The sequence below is a fragment of the Petaurus breviceps genome, unplaced genomic scaffold (genome assembly GCF_028583685.1).
Source record: "Petaurus breviceps papuanus isolate PSGF00001 unplaced genomic scaffold, PetGlider_PUasm1.0 37, whole genome shotgun sequence".
Lineage (NCBI taxonomy): Eukaryota > Metazoa > Chordata > Mammalia > Diprotodontia > Petauridae > Petaurus > Petaurus breviceps.
The window spans coordinates 64,748,664-64,763,727 of record NW_027186296.1 but is presented as its reverse complement, the minus strand read 5'-3'; the positions used below and the strand labels follow the sequence as shown (position 1 = coordinate 64,763,727).

Below are 15,064 nucleotides of genomic sequence, written 5' to 3'. Positions count from 1 at the left end.
AGGTCATCCCGACTCTGGGGCCGGTGCTCTTACTTGCTGTGATACCTGGCCAACCCTGGTACTAGCTTTAAAAAAAAAATGAACCAGAAAAGCAAATTAGTGGAACTTACTAGATAACCAAGTATCAGAAGCAATCTAACATAGTAAGTAGCCCAGGGTTCTATAACTACAAGAACATAAACTACTAAGGGATGGATTCCCTAGTCTCCAAGAACTACTGTGAAAAGTGGAAATTGGTTTGACAGAAAAAGGATCTCTGGGTCTTTAGTAGTTGTGGCTACTGAGGAAGCAGGGGCTGCAGCCCCTGCAGAGGAGATAGTTAGGTTACCAGTGTCCATAATGGTTGATCCGTTCTTTGATGGCTTGCAGGGCCAGGCTGGAAACAGCAGTTTTGGGGGGTGGGAGGAGGGACTCTGGGAGACTGCTATTCTAGGGCTTTTGGGTTTACCAGCTAAATAGTAGTAGTTGATATTGATGGATACGATGGCCCCTCTAGGGTTGGCCCTCTAAATGATTGGATTGTTCAGGCAGGTTGGAAAAGGGCAGGGGGGGAGAGTATTCATCTTTTAGGGGTCCTTATGTGAAGAGTCTTGGCCTGTCTCCATTGGGATCTGAGGGAAGGAGATGTTTGAGATGACAGCAGTGATTTTGCTTGATTGGCAAATGCCATCTCCTGTTTCTTCCTCAGGGCACTTTGCTGGCTTAATAAACCTATGACTGATAATTGTGGACTGGAAGGGTTAGAGAAATAGGCAACTAGATGGTGCAATGGAGAGAGTACCAGGCCTGAAATCTGGAAGATTCATCTTCCTGAGTTCAAATCTGACCTCAGATTTGACTTACTAGCTGTGTGACCCTGGACAAGTCACTTAACTCTATTTCCCTCACCCTCCTTATCTGTAAAATTATCTCGAAAAGTAAAATGGCAGACCATTTCAGAATCTCTGCCAAGAAAACCCACAGAGTCAGAAACGACTGAAAGAACTGAACTACAACAACAACATGGTCAGATAAAACTGTGACAGAGGAAATAGGTTGGAACTGTGCTTCAATGAAGTAGAAGAAGGCAAGGACTGTCTCCATATTTGTCTTTGTATTCATAGCACATAATAAAGTGATTTGCATATAGTAAGCACTTAACACATGCTTATTAATTGAAAGCAAAGACTTGGAATTTGTTCCATGGTGAGTGTTTAAGAGACAGCGAATAGACCATCTAGGCTAAATCTGAAGGTTCTTTCATCTATGAGATCAATAGACTATAAGACTGAGGAGCCTGGAGACTAGGAAGTGTTCAGCAGTTTGAACTTTATCCTAGAAGGCAGTGGGTTGCCATTAAATGATGGGTACCTTCAAATAGTATCTTTTTTTTTTCTTTTTGGAGGGGGGAAGGTAGGGCAATTGGAGTTAAGTGACTTGCCCAAGGTTACACAGCTAGTTTTTTGGTCTGTGTATTAAGTGTCTGAGGCCGCAAATAGTATCTTAAAAAGATCAATCTGGCCAAGAGGAAACTCTTGATCAAATGGATCTCTGATCTCATTGATTGGAAGTTTCCTTTCGCTATTCAGATTGCTACCCATTCATGCTTAAACATTTTGTATGATTTGTTCATGTCCTATAATAAATTCACCATGGAAGATGCACCTATGATGCTGGAGGCCTTTCTTTCTTTTTAACACTGGGAAGGTTATAGTGGACTATTCCAGATATCTAGCCATAATCCCACATGACATATAACCAGCCCATCTGATTTTCATGGCATCTTTCCTCTTAGTCTTCTGCCAAATTCATCATTGGTCATATGTTAGAGCTTGCTCACAGCCACTGTATTCTTCTCCATCTCCCTCTGTGTGATTGTCATTTTTAACTCTTCCGAGAAGAATAATGTTAAAAAAAAATATGTTACTACTATGTTTCAAGTCTAACAGATATATAGCAATACCCAGAGAATACCTATAATACATAAGGCCCGTCCATAAATAAATGAGACAGACAGTGCTGACTGACGAGTTGGGCAGAGCTGAACAGGAGGACTATGGGCTGATTTCCTTCAGGAAATTGCAAAGCTATTTTAATAATCCCAAGCTTTTCCTGAAAGCCAAGGGCTATTCTTTACTTTTAAAATTAATCATATTTAAAAATTAATTTTTATTTTAGTATATACAATTAATTTTGCTTATTATGCATTATTTTATTTTATTTTCAGTTCTGAATTCTCTCTCCCTCCCCGGGATTCACTCATCTTTTAAATATTAGCATGCTCTAGGTGTTGCTATATTGTAACAAGGCATGGAATTCAACAGTCTCTGAAGAATCAACAATGAATATACAGAAGGAGCGGAATGTACTGTGGGAGCAGAGGATTAGGGCTGGAATCCTGGCTTTATTAGAAGTGTGACCTCACTTCTCTGGACCTCAATTTCCTCATTTGGAAAATGATAAGGCGTTTTTAGCTCTGTCCAGTCATCTCTGCACCCAGGAGCAGCTAAACGGCTGCTAGCTATTGACTCAATTTCACTAGGCGTGCGTGGTCTCTTAGAGTTCGGGTGGCCTCACTTCACCTCCGGTCGCCAGGGGGCGCGCTCGCCCTTTCCGGGCAGGCGGTGGCGCGCTCAACCTTGGACGCCTCGCGCTCCCCGAACGCTTCCACCTCTGTGGCCCTCACTTCCGTCGGCTGGCTGAGGGAGGGGGGGTGGGGGGAGACGGGGCGATCCCGGCCGTTGTCGCCGGGTGCCGGCGTCAGTGGCAACATGGCGGTGGCGGCGGCGGCTGTGGCGGCCGTCGGAGCGCGGCCAACGCAGCCCGGGGATCCCCTCGCCCCGGCCTCATGAGCCCGGCGCGACTGGGGGCGCGGGACGGACGGGTGAGGACGCTCCCCTTCTCCCGCTTGGTCGCCTCTCTGGTTCTCGGGCCTTCCTCCCGGTCACCGGCCGCCCGGATCCTGGGCCGCGCTCCTCCCCGTCCCCCCCCACCCTGGGCCCTCGTGCCCCGAGGTTTAACAGAGCCCCGGCCCACCTGGCCTAGAAAGTCGTGCTCCCCGCGCGCTGGCCGCCCCCTCCTTGTCGGAGGCTCAGGGCTTAAGCTGGAAGGGGCCTCTAAGGTCGTCCAGGGTGTAAGTGGCGGGGCCTGGGGCCCACCCCCAGCCTTGCAGCGCTTTCTGCCCCGCACCACGGTAGTCCCGGGCCCCACCCACTCCCCGCTTTCCATAACTGCTCCTGCGGTTCTCTCCTTTCCTGCTCTTTTCTTGGGGGAAATGGGGAGAAAGTGCCCGCCGCCCTAGAGAGTTCTTTCCCCCCTTAGAATCAAATTCTTCCATGGTTAGACCTGGAAAAGGCCAACCTCTTCTGCTAGCTTTAAGAGGCAGTGAGATGTCTTAGGAAGAGAAGCGGATTTAGAGGCAGCAGACCCAGATTCATATCCATGCAAAGTTTCTCATTCCCTCGGGACCGCAGTTTTGGGGTTCTTTTTTAAACCTCATGTTTTTCCATCTGTAAAAGGAAAGGGCTTTGGCTAGATCAGAGTTCCCCAGTCTGGGGTGGATACCCCCTGGGTGTATGAGGAGCTTGTTGAGGGGTTTGAAGGAATAATTGGTAAATAACTGCGGCTTTTTTTAATTGAAATATTGCAAAAATAGTAGTGTTAGTTATTTTATAATACTAAAAATTTTACACGCTGAATAAAGTGTTCTTTATGAAAAAACGAGTCTATTTCTTGTATGCTCTTGCATAGTAAACTCTAGAATATTTCCTGTCTTGTTGAAACTGAAAGGTTTACTGAAAGCCAAAGAATGTCAAGATTGAAAAAGACTGAGAACCCTCTATTCTAGATGATGTGAGGGATTTGTTTTTTCCTTAAACTATCTCTGAATCCTGTGATCCAGTGAAATTGAGTTCCGGAGAGACTTGGTAATTTAGAAAACCAGCATGGGTGGGAGAGTTTTAATCAGAAGCCCGGGGACTCTTCCCACCAGTCCAATATCCTTTCTGAAGGGTTGAACATTGGGGTAGGGCCAGAGTAGAACATTGTAGAAAAATAGAAGAGGTGCAGTCTATGAAAACAAATAAGGTGCTTATGAAACTAGGTTTCTGAACCTTCATCTTAGCTTAATTTTTAGTGATTCTCTTAAAAGTAGAAGAGCAGCATACTCTCTAGAGGTAGAGTTGGGAAGAAACCAAACTCTTGTCATTGTCCTTAACTAAAATAGTGCTTTGCATGTAATAATTCCTCCTATAGCTCTTCATAACTAGTAAGTGTTTAATCACTAGCATTTATTAAACATTTATTGTATTCCAGGTGCTGTGCTTACTAAATGTTTCTTCAAATAAAGTTAAATTTGAATGAATGCTTCATAAATCATTTTAAAAAAGAGTCCATTCTCTGCAGTGGAGTTACCAATAATGTTAAAGTGATAGCAGTATTTTAAAATGACTTCACATGTTTTAGGGAAGTAATTCTTTACTGTGAATGTTTACTCTGAGTTCACTTACTCAAATGATTCAGATATTTTTGATGTAAACACATTATAGCTAAGCATACTTGAGGTATTTCTGCTGTGTTAAGCTCTTTCCATTGTTCTCATGAAGACAGACTTGAAGTTTACTCTGTTTCCTTGTGACCTAAAGGTAGAAGATTTTAGGTGAACCTTGAGGTGATGTGCCTGTGAAAAGGGAATTTGGGTTTTTTGTTTGTTACTTGTTTTTTCTTTTAATGTGTGACCCTCTGCTCTTAATCATCCAGAAATAAGATGCTGTGATGATGGATCATGATGTTCCAACAATCAAACCTCGAAGAATCCAGAACCAAAATGTTATCCACCGCTTGGAGCGTCGGCGTATCAGTTCAGGCAAGGCTGGTACCCACTGGCACCAGGTTCGAGTATTCCACCAGAACGTCTTCCCCAACTTTACTGTGGTTAATGTGGAAAAGCCACCTTGCTTCCTGCGAAAATTTTCACCTGATGGGCGCTACTTTATTGCCTTTTCTTCAGACCAGACATCACTGGAGATTTATGAGTACCAGGGCTGCCAAGCAGCAGAGGACCTACTGCAGGGTTATGAGGGTGAAATTTTGGCCAATGGCAATGACCAGAGGTCAGTCAATATCCGAGGCCGACTCTTTGAACGCTTCTTCGTCTTGTTGCATATCACCAATGTAGCTGCTAACGGTGAACACCTAAATCGTGAGTGTAGCCTCTTCACAGATGACTGCCGTTGTGTCATTGTGGGTTCAGCTGCCTACCTCCCTGAAGAGCCTCACCCTCCTTTTTATGAAGTATATCGCAACAGTGAGTCAGTGACACCAAATCCCCGCTCCCCTTTGGAGGACTATTCCCTTCATATCATTGATCTTCACACTGGCAGGTTGTGTGACACCCGCACGTTCAAATGTGATAAAGTGATCTTGTCCCACAATCAAGGGCTATACTTATATAAGAACATACTAGCCATTCTTTCAGTACAGCAGCAGACCATTCATGTCTTCCAGGTTACTCCTGAGGGCACCTTTATTGATGTGCGTACCATTGGTCGATTTTGCTATGAGGATGACCTGCTCACCCTGTCAGCTGTCTACCCAGAGGTACAGCGAGACAGCCAGACAGGCATGGCCAACCCCTACAAGGAGCCCTTCATTAATTCTCTGAAGCACCGGCTATTGGTATATTTGTGGCGCCGGGCAGAGCAGGATGGTAGTGCTATGGCCAAGAGGCGCTTCTTCCAGTATTTTGACCAGCTACGACAGTTGCGCATGTGGAAGATGCAGCTTCTAGATGAAAATCACCTCTTTATCAAGTACACTAGTGAAGATGTAGTGACACTACGGGTCACAGACCCATCACAGGTATTGGATGATGTTCAGCCTTATCGAGAGACTTAAGAGTGAGGTACCATACATTTCTGCTGCAGGATCATAGGATCCTAGCTTTAGCCCTGGAAGGAACTCGAGATGATCTAGTCCAGCCCCTCTCACTTTACAAATGAAGAAATTAAAGCCCAGGAAAGTTAAATAATTTGCACAAAGTCACATAGGTGATGAGCATTAGAGGTGGGATTTGAATCCAGGTCTTCTGACTCCTGAATGTATTCCTTCCTTTATATCTACATTTGCTTCATTCATTGCCCTGTTTTTGCATCGCTAGTTCAAAGGGCCTGGAGTTGTGCTTGGTTTTCAGTCTTAAATTTTGTTTACGTTTGGTTTTACAAAAGGCAAAATCAAGTTTATATTTCCCTAGTTCTGTTTGTTTCCTTCAGTGGACTAGATCTCTAGAAATTCCTTTTTCTTCCAAAGATTCTAGAGATATCTATAATGCAGATAGGTCCTGAAACTATCTTTTTGAGATTTTGGTGGATATATGTGTCTAATTTCATTTTGATGCCTCTGGGGTGATTGCATTTTCAGGGTTCTCTAGAGAAAGGCCAAAAATTTATTAGCTGTTAAGTTTCTGCTACCCATGGATAATTTGTTCACCTTGAGTGATTTACCTCTGCTAATGGGAACAGACTATCAAGGTAAAATGAAATGTTCCAATAATTGGAAATCTCATTTTCACAATTCAGTAATTAAAATGTCAGCTCCCTCACTAGACTTTTCTATAAAGCAATTAGTAAACATAATTTGGTTAATTTGAGTTTCACCTCTTTTTAAAACTTTCTCCTCATGCTAAAAGAGGGACTACTGAACACTGAAAAAATCAAAACAAAACAGAAGTTATGAAGAACTTCCAGATGCACAATCTCCTTTATTTAGATTACAAATAATCTGGACTATATGTCTGTGAAAGGGCCACTACATAGCTAACCTTTTCTCATATTAAAATGTCTGTACAGCTTCTGCCTATTTAGTTTTGGTAAGAATTGGTTTATTAACTATTTTAAAAGTGCTTATAGGAAGAAGAGAGCTTTCAAGGATCAGTAGGATCAGTTTTAAGAGCAGCCATGGACCTAGGAAATAATTGATTTGAAATTTGATCTTGAAGTAAAGTAGACTTCCTTTTTTCTTGGCATTTTTCCTTTTTGAGTTTTTTGACAGATGGAGAAATCAGCTTGGGTGATGTCTGTGTTATTTGCCTTCCTAGTGCCATATCGTTTCATAAATAGTTCTGACCCATTTGTCCATAGGAAGTAAAAACATATACATTCAAACCAATGATCTGGAGTATACGTTCTTAACTTTTTCATGTCTTGAATCCTTCTGGGAGGCAGGTAAAGGCTGTGAACCCCTTCTCAGAGTAATGTTTTTAAGTGCATAAAATAAAATATACAGTATTATAAAGGAAACCAATTATATCAAAATAGAGCTATCATAATGTTTTTAAAGTTTGTAGACTCTAGCTTAAAAATTCCTAGCTCTAGGTTCTCTTGTTGGCTGTGTTTCACTACTAGAGCCCTTTGTAGGACTCAGAAAAGTTTATTAGCTAGCTTATGGGAAAAAAATTTCAACCTCCTTTCTCTGAGACATGGATTATTTATTCTATAACAAGATTCAGTTGTTAGTGGAAACTCATAATCAACGCAGAATCCTGTTTTCTTCTCCATAGTTATCTGATGGTGAGCCCATTGAATCATCATTAGTGAACACCTATCTTTTAGAATACATTACTACACAGTCCTTTGCCTCTCCCTCTGTCTCTTTACTTTTCTGAAAACCTTAGCTAAAGAGGAACCTGTTACATATTCATGTAATAATCGTGTGACATGCATAGCTGAACTCTCCTTTTTCCTATAATAATCTTTATAAAACAACAAAATCAGAGAGCTGATCCATATTTGTGGAAGTGATACATGTAAGACAAGACCTGAAGCAGGAAAGTCCATTATTTAGGGTTGGATGATAATGTTCATTTTGGTGCATAAATTGCCAGATCATTTTCATCACAATTGAGATTATCCTTTGATCCTTCGGTAAAGCAACCCATTTTTTTTTCCTCTGGACTGATAACAGAGTAATTATGGCTTGAGAAATTAGGATGCTAGGGTACAATTTTTTTCTTAACGTAATTTGTGGCCTCAACTGAAACTTTCTGTGCCCGTAAAATCCATCACTTCCTATAGGTATTATGAAGATGAATGAGTAAAAAGTACATTTAAATATGAAGCATTGGGATAGTATTTAGGAAATTGTTTGCCACACAGTTTCTTTATATTATAGGCAGATCAAATATGTTGCCTATACTAAATGCCACATTGTAGCATGAACTATTTATATCAGAAATGGGTAATGGAGATTCAGATCCAACCCAAGTAAAAAATACTTAATGTCTGATAACTTAATGTTCCTATATGAAACCAACAGATGATTTTAGATTGGCATTCTATTGACCCTGGAAAAATCCTGAGACTCTCATTGTCAGGCTGATCAGAGCAAAACTAAAGAGCAGTTTGAGAGAATTGGGCATCTAGGTGCATACTCTGAAAAAGTCTGAACTCCCATGTAACTCTGGGTACTTCCACTTGTGGCATTTGAGTTTCAGCTCCTTCTTCCCCTCCCATCACTGCTTGGAAGCCCCCCTCCCCCATCCTAATTGCTCTAAATCCCACATGGAAAATACAGATGCTTTTGGCCAAAAGAGCATCTGTCAGGAAAGAAACAGTAAATACCTCTTTGGATTTTCATTTGTCCAGCAGCAGGATGCTGCTGGGACACAACTTTCTGAGGGAGCTTCAAAACACAGTGCACTTAAGTTGCCTCTCTGCATGTTGGAAATGTTAAGAGGAAAAATAGATGCCAAAAAATGAACTTTCAACTGTACATACACAGGAGAAAATAATCTGTCAGCAGCCAACATTGGGCTGCAAATCACTTCCCCAGCAGGAAATAAAATTAAATCTGGCACTTTAAGAACGTATTTTTTTTTTCATCTCAGGGTGGGTTGGGGAGCAAAGAAAGAAGAAACAGTTGGAGAGGGAAATTAAAGCACACAGTTTGAAATGAAAGATTGAAAATCCTTTTTTTTTTTTTTAAACTGGCCAACTTAATTTCAGCAACACAATTACACTGGGGAATGTGGCATCGTGGAGGCATTTGACTGATAAAACCCATGGAGGCTCCCTGAGGCACCTAGAACCGTGGGACCTGTTTCCCCATTGACCCATGCAGTAGGAACATTTTCTTATTTCTCTTGAGTAGCTTGAATTTTTAGCCCAATGTGAAGGTTCACTCTAGCCATGGGTTTTACTCAGCTGGCTAACACTTACATTTGTTCTTCCTTTCCAGCCTTCCTTCTTTGTTGTGTACAATATGGTGACAACAGAGGTGATAGCAGTGTTTGAGAATACCTCGGATGAATTGCTGGAGCTCTTTGAGAATTTCTGTGACCTCTTCCGAAATGCTACCCTGCACAGTGAGGCTGTCCAGTTTCCCTGTTCAGCTTCTAGCAACAACTTTGCAAGGCAGATCCAGCGCCGGTGAGCTACCAACATAGGCTTCCACCAAGTAGACCTTACCTGACCTAATTTTGGCTCTAGGCCAACAACTATTACTGGGTACCTACGGGTGAGGCTTTGTGGTGTACTGGAGAGAGTGTTAGACCCAAGGGTCAGGGTACTTGGGTACTAGTGCTGGACAAGGCACTTTTCTTAACTAGACCCTGGTTCTTCATCCATTTTGGTAGGAAAGGAAGGGAAATATGATTGACTCTAGAGTGTCTAGTCTGGAAATAAAGCATGTTCAGTCTAACAAACATTTATGTAGCACCTCCTGTATATAAAAGATTAATAATACAGTACAATAAATGTCAAATTAAAAGTGCTATAGGAAACTAGAAGAGGGAATTATTACTGAGGACCAAAACAGTTTAAGAAGACATCATGGCCTTGAAGGGAAGGTAGAACTTAGGCAAGTGTTGAGGGAAGGTATTCTACATTGGGAAAACAGTATGAGCAAAGCTGGAGAGATAAGATACATGTTTAAGGAATGATGAATAGCCTACTTTAGATGGAATAGAAGGTTCTTATAGGGAAGTAAAAGTACCTATGGAAGGTAAGGGCCAAGTGGCAGTAGTCTCCTGAAAATTTTGAGCACAGAGTGTGAATAGTGTTCAGATGGCCCACTTTTTCTGTTACATCAAAGTTTCTTGGTTTGAGGATGTGCAGAAAGCTATCAGCAAGCATATCTAATATTTTTCTTGAAGTCCTTTTACAGGGCATGAGAGAGATGTTAGGAGTTGTATTGGGTCTTAATTGAATAAAGAACTGAGTGCAAAACCTGGATTGGCTACTACACTGTAGTAATCCTGGGAATGTGGTCTGTTGTCCAAAGTTTCATAGAAGATAATAGGATAATATGTGCAGTTCAAAGTTAGTTTGCATTCTAAAGACTATGCCAATCAGAAATAAAAGAATGTGTTTGGCATTTGTATTCTTCTCCAATCACAAATTTTTTTATAACAACTATAAGCAAGAATCAGAAATTAAAACCAAGTTGATGAATCTAGGGAAACGTGATAATGAGGTTTTCTCTTGATTTTCAGACCAACAATATGTTTTGAATCATAGATACCAACCACAGACTGATAACAGTTAAATATTTTTTGAACCTTTGTGAAACTGCCACTCCATTATTCTTAGAAAAAAGAAGACAAGTATCAGAGCTATTTATTCTTTCAACAATACCATATTTATCAGAATATAAGGTGCACTATTTCCCAAACCTACCTCAGACAAAACCTTAGTGTGAGCTATAATTGCATTTATATTCTCTTCTAGTAATACTGGGAATGTTGTATTTAATTGAAAGGTTTTTATATTTTACACTAAGACTGGGGAATTATGTAAGAAGGTAACAAAATAGAAGAGTGAGAAAAATGAATAAAAACATCTTTATTTGAATTCAAAGAAATGTTAAGATACTTTCATAGTAAATACATGCGTGCCTGTTTCTAAGATGGAAGTTTTGTGTAATGATTTGTGAGTGTGTATATATGTATGTGTTTATATATGTATTTACATGTGTATGCACACATACACATGTGCACATACACAACCATGTATGTGTGTATAAAAATATTTCCCCCTCTTTCCAAGAACCCTCATCTTAGAAGGGCAGCCTAATTTTGGACCAATATGGTATTTATTAAATGTCTTCCATATGGAAGGTACTGTATTGTTCCAAGTGCTATCTGTCTGCTGTCCCAGATACTGGTAACTGTAGAAATGCAGACCCTTAAGTAGCAACTTAAATATTGAACTTTATAAATTGCTGACATTTTGCCTTTTAAAAATAAATAAATTAGCAACATCATGTTACAATGTGCCCTGTTGGAAGAGCCCATGAGAGGCTTTCTATTTTTCTATAATCAAGAATTGTTTCTTTAACGGGTTTGTAAGCTATTGATTTAGGAGTGAATTTCTTAAGTTGTCTTTTGTTGTTGAGCTTCAGAGATAGCCACAAACAATTGCCTTACTTAACAGTAGTTAAAATTTACATAGCATTTTATGGTTTGCAGAATGCTTTGCATAACCTTTTTCTCATTTGACTGGCCCAACAGCTTTGTGAGATACTAACTCATGACAGGCATTTCCATTTTACAGCTGAGGGAACTGGAGTTGAGAGAGGTAGATGACTTGCCCATGCTCGCATAACTTGTCAGGATCAGCTTTGGGGTGCCAGTCCATGTGTTGACCCAGATTTGTCCTTCTGTGGAACCTGTGTTGATTTCATTAGTGTCATTTCACATCTCTCCATTTCTAAGTCTGTAATTTGAAGTGAAATATATTTTTAGAAATAAAATTCCCATGCTAGAGATATAGGTTCCTATAATACTGGAAGCAAACAGTTGTATTATTTGCAATAATATTTTATCTATATACCCATAAGTTTGTAGATTTAAACTCTGAACTTGTATTGTGTGCTCTCTAACAATGTCTACTATATTGCCTTTCTGCTATATTGATTGATTTTCAGGTTTAAAGACACTATTGTAAATGCAAAATATGGAGGGCACACAGAGGCAGTACGGCGGTTGCTTGGTCAGCTCCCCATCAGCGCCCAGTCATACAGTGGCAGTCCCTACCTCGATCTCTCTCTCTTTAGCTATGATGATAAGTGGGTATCAGTCATGGAGCGGCCCAAGACTTGTGGAGATCACCCGATCAGGTACAAAGAGGTACACTACACCTCACCACCACAAAACATTAAGGAAGTGAGTAAGCTGACTCCCCCATTCAGTTCTCTTGTGCCAGAAGTCTCTTTGGTTTGCATTATTTCTCAGTCTTTTCTATTTTTCATATCTCCCAGAGCTTCCTGTGCTCCTTAGCATAAAAAGTTTATAAAAGAATACATGATCACTTTTATCAATCATTTCTATAATTTGGCTATTACTTTTGGTCTAACATAGAGCCAGAGGGATTTCACAAGTATTCTATTCCTGTCTCTTGTTACCGGGTAAATTATTTAAGACATATAGGTATGTCTTCTCTTTTTAAAGATATCCAGAAAAGGGTATTCGATAATTATTTCCATAATCCATTACCTAATTATAATTTGTAAAGTCAAGACATGTAGTTTTATATATACTTCCAAATCATCAGATCAGCCCTTGTGACCTGGTAGTTTGCCTATCCAGAGGAAGTTTGGGAATTTGGGCAATTTGTTGAATAGGTAAGATTAGAAGAAGTTTTACTTCTTCTAATAATAAAGAAATAAAAGAAAGTTTTACTTTCCTATTTGGGGGAAATTTTAGGCTAGGGATTATAGCGTACTTAAGTACACTTCAATACTGATACTGTTCTGTTTAAGGCACTTCCATACTTGAATCATAAAATTTTAGAACTGAAAGGGAGCTAAGAGATGAACTCATTCAGCACTTAGATTTGGCAGATAAAATAAGATCCAGAGAGATTTAGCCACATGCTCATGGTCATACAGTTTGTTTGGGGTTAGAGCTAGGACTAGAATCCAGATTTCCTGTTCAATTCAGTACTTTATCTGCTAGACCATGCTGATTTATGAAAACTTATTACTGCCTCCCACTGCTTCTTGAAATGAGTGAGATTCTTGTGTCCTTATCATTGAGGACGCTAGAGGTCCTTGTTCTCTCCAGGTGTGTTGTTGGGACATGCTGGGATAATAAAGTCTTTGGTTTCATTGTATTTTATTAAAGGAAAACAAGCCTATAACATTTTACCTTTTTTTTTCCTTTTTTGATAGGCCATTGGGGTTAAGCGACTTGCCCAAGGTCACACAACTAGTTTTTGTGTTAAGTGTCTGAAGCCGGACCTGAACTCGGGTCCTCCTGACTCCAGGGCCTGTGCTCCATTCACTGCGCCACCTAGCCACCCCCTAACATTTTACCTTTTTTATGGGATAGAATGTACCCGATTAAACATTTTCAAAGTAACAATTTACCTTTTGTAATGGGCCCAGCTGTTTTAAGATGAGTGACTTTTTTTTTCTTTTTGGAAGGGGTAAAGTAGGGCAATTGGAGTTAAGTGACTTTAGAACTCTTTGTTTTGGAAATGTGAAATAGCCAACATTTATATAATGCTTTCACTGTGCTAAGTGCCTTATAAATATTATCTCATTTAATCCTCATAACAACCTTGGGAGATAGGCATTATTATTGTCCCTATTTTACACATCAAGAAACTGAGGTAGAGGTTAAATTACTTGCAATTGTTAAATTAGTTGTTCACACAACTAGATCATATTTGAGGCCAAATTTGAACTCAGGTCATCTTGACTCCAAGCATGGCACTCTACCCAGTGACAACTCATTGCCCTTGGCACAGATATAGTAGGGAGAGCAGTGAAGCATATTGGTCATTTGTTAACCTTCCCACTGCAGAAGGGACCTAAAATGGTAAAGAATATAAATATTATTCTTTTTCCTTCTTCTCCTCCATTTAGGTTCTATGCCCGGGATTCTGGTCTGCTCAAGTTTGAGATCCAGGCAGGCCTGCTGGGCCGCCCCATCAATCACACAGTCCGACGCCTGGTCGCCTTTACCTTCCACCCTTTTGAGCCCTTTGCCATTTCAGTGCAAAGGACTAATGCTGAATACGTTGTCAACTTCCACATGCGACACAGCTGCACATAGGATGTTGCCCAAAGACTGGGGATCCACCAAAGCCAAGTTGTCTTGCCTTCTAAGACTTATACCCCCTTCCCATCTCTGCAGATTAGAAAGCAGAGTCTTTCAGGTGCCAGCATCATTCCTTTGGAACCAAGGTCTGTGTTGGTGAACCTTGGTTGGTCTATAGTCACTCAAACATGAGCCAGAAGAGAGGAGTTGGACCCAGGATAACTTACTTTAAAAAAAAATCTAGCTATCAGATAATTTAAATGTCTCCCACTTTTTCCACAAAAGATCACCAAGCATTAAGTCCTTTAATTATTTTGAGTGGGGGAAGTTCTGTGTGTATATATTTTATTGAGGTGTAGATGAGAGTTTTCCACTTTTTTCCCCCTTTCCTCTTTTCTTGACAATGGTATGTAGCCTGAAGCAGAGCAATTGGTTGCCATTGTGGCCAGACCTAATAACTGATTAAGACCCTGCTCATTCCTTTTCATTTAGCCAAAAACCAAGGCTGTCTTTTTAAGTAAAAATAAAAGACATATTTTCTTACTTATTTATATTTGCAGTTTGAAGACTATCTTTTGTTCTGATTATTTCAAATTCGTTGTTGGGCTTTTCAGATTCTTGATTTTTAAAAGGTAGTCAGAGTGAATGGATAATATAGTCACTTCTTGAAAAATAACCAAGGTAGAGTCTTTTAAGCTTTGCAAAACACTTTACATACATTATCTTTTGATCTTCATAAAAACCACGTGAGTCAGGCACTTCTGGTTTTATTATCCCCATTTTACAGATGATGGAATATCCCCCATTTACAGATGAGGAAAATAAGGCTCAGACAAAATAAGTATGTCATCTAGTAAATAATAAGGCAAGATTTGAACCCAGGTTCCTCCTGAATCCAGGTCCAGAACTCTTTTTTTCATTATACCATGCTGCCTCTCATTGTTAGTTGTTTGTGGTAGTAAGAGCCTAATTCATAGCACCTTGGCCACAAGCAAGCATTGTCAGCAAACCCTGCCAAGGTCAGTGGTGGGTGCTTGCCACCTTCAA

General features: G+C 40.3%; 1 protein-coding gene across 2 annotated transcripts; it reads left to right on the top strand.

The window, feature by feature from the left end:
* The first annotated feature begins 2,690 nt into the window (after positions 1 to 2,690).
* Positions 2,691 to 14,562, top strand: DET1 (DET1 partner of COP1 E3 ubiquitin ligase). Of its 2 annotated transcripts, none has more exons than XM_069098555.1 (5): positions 2,691 to 2,863; positions 4,738 to 5,838; positions 9,211 to 9,401; positions 11,899 to 12,100; positions 13,843 to 14,094. In XM_069098555.1, the coding sequence occupies exons 2-5, from the start codon at positions 4,753 to 4,755 to the stop codon at positions 13,876 to 13,878; spliced, it is 1,515 nt and encodes a 504-aa protein (XP_068954656.1). In that variant the 5' UTR covers positions 2,691 to 2,863; positions 4,738 to 4,752; the 3' UTR covers positions 13,879 to 14,094. The 2 variants fall into 2 exon arrangements, with proteins under 2 accessions (XP_068954656.1, XP_068954655.1); XM_069098554.1 differs by having other exon boundaries at positions 2,696 to 2,863; positions 11,899 to 12,090; positions 13,843 to 14,562.
* The last annotated feature ends 502 nt before the right edge of the window (positions 14,563 to 15,064 follow it).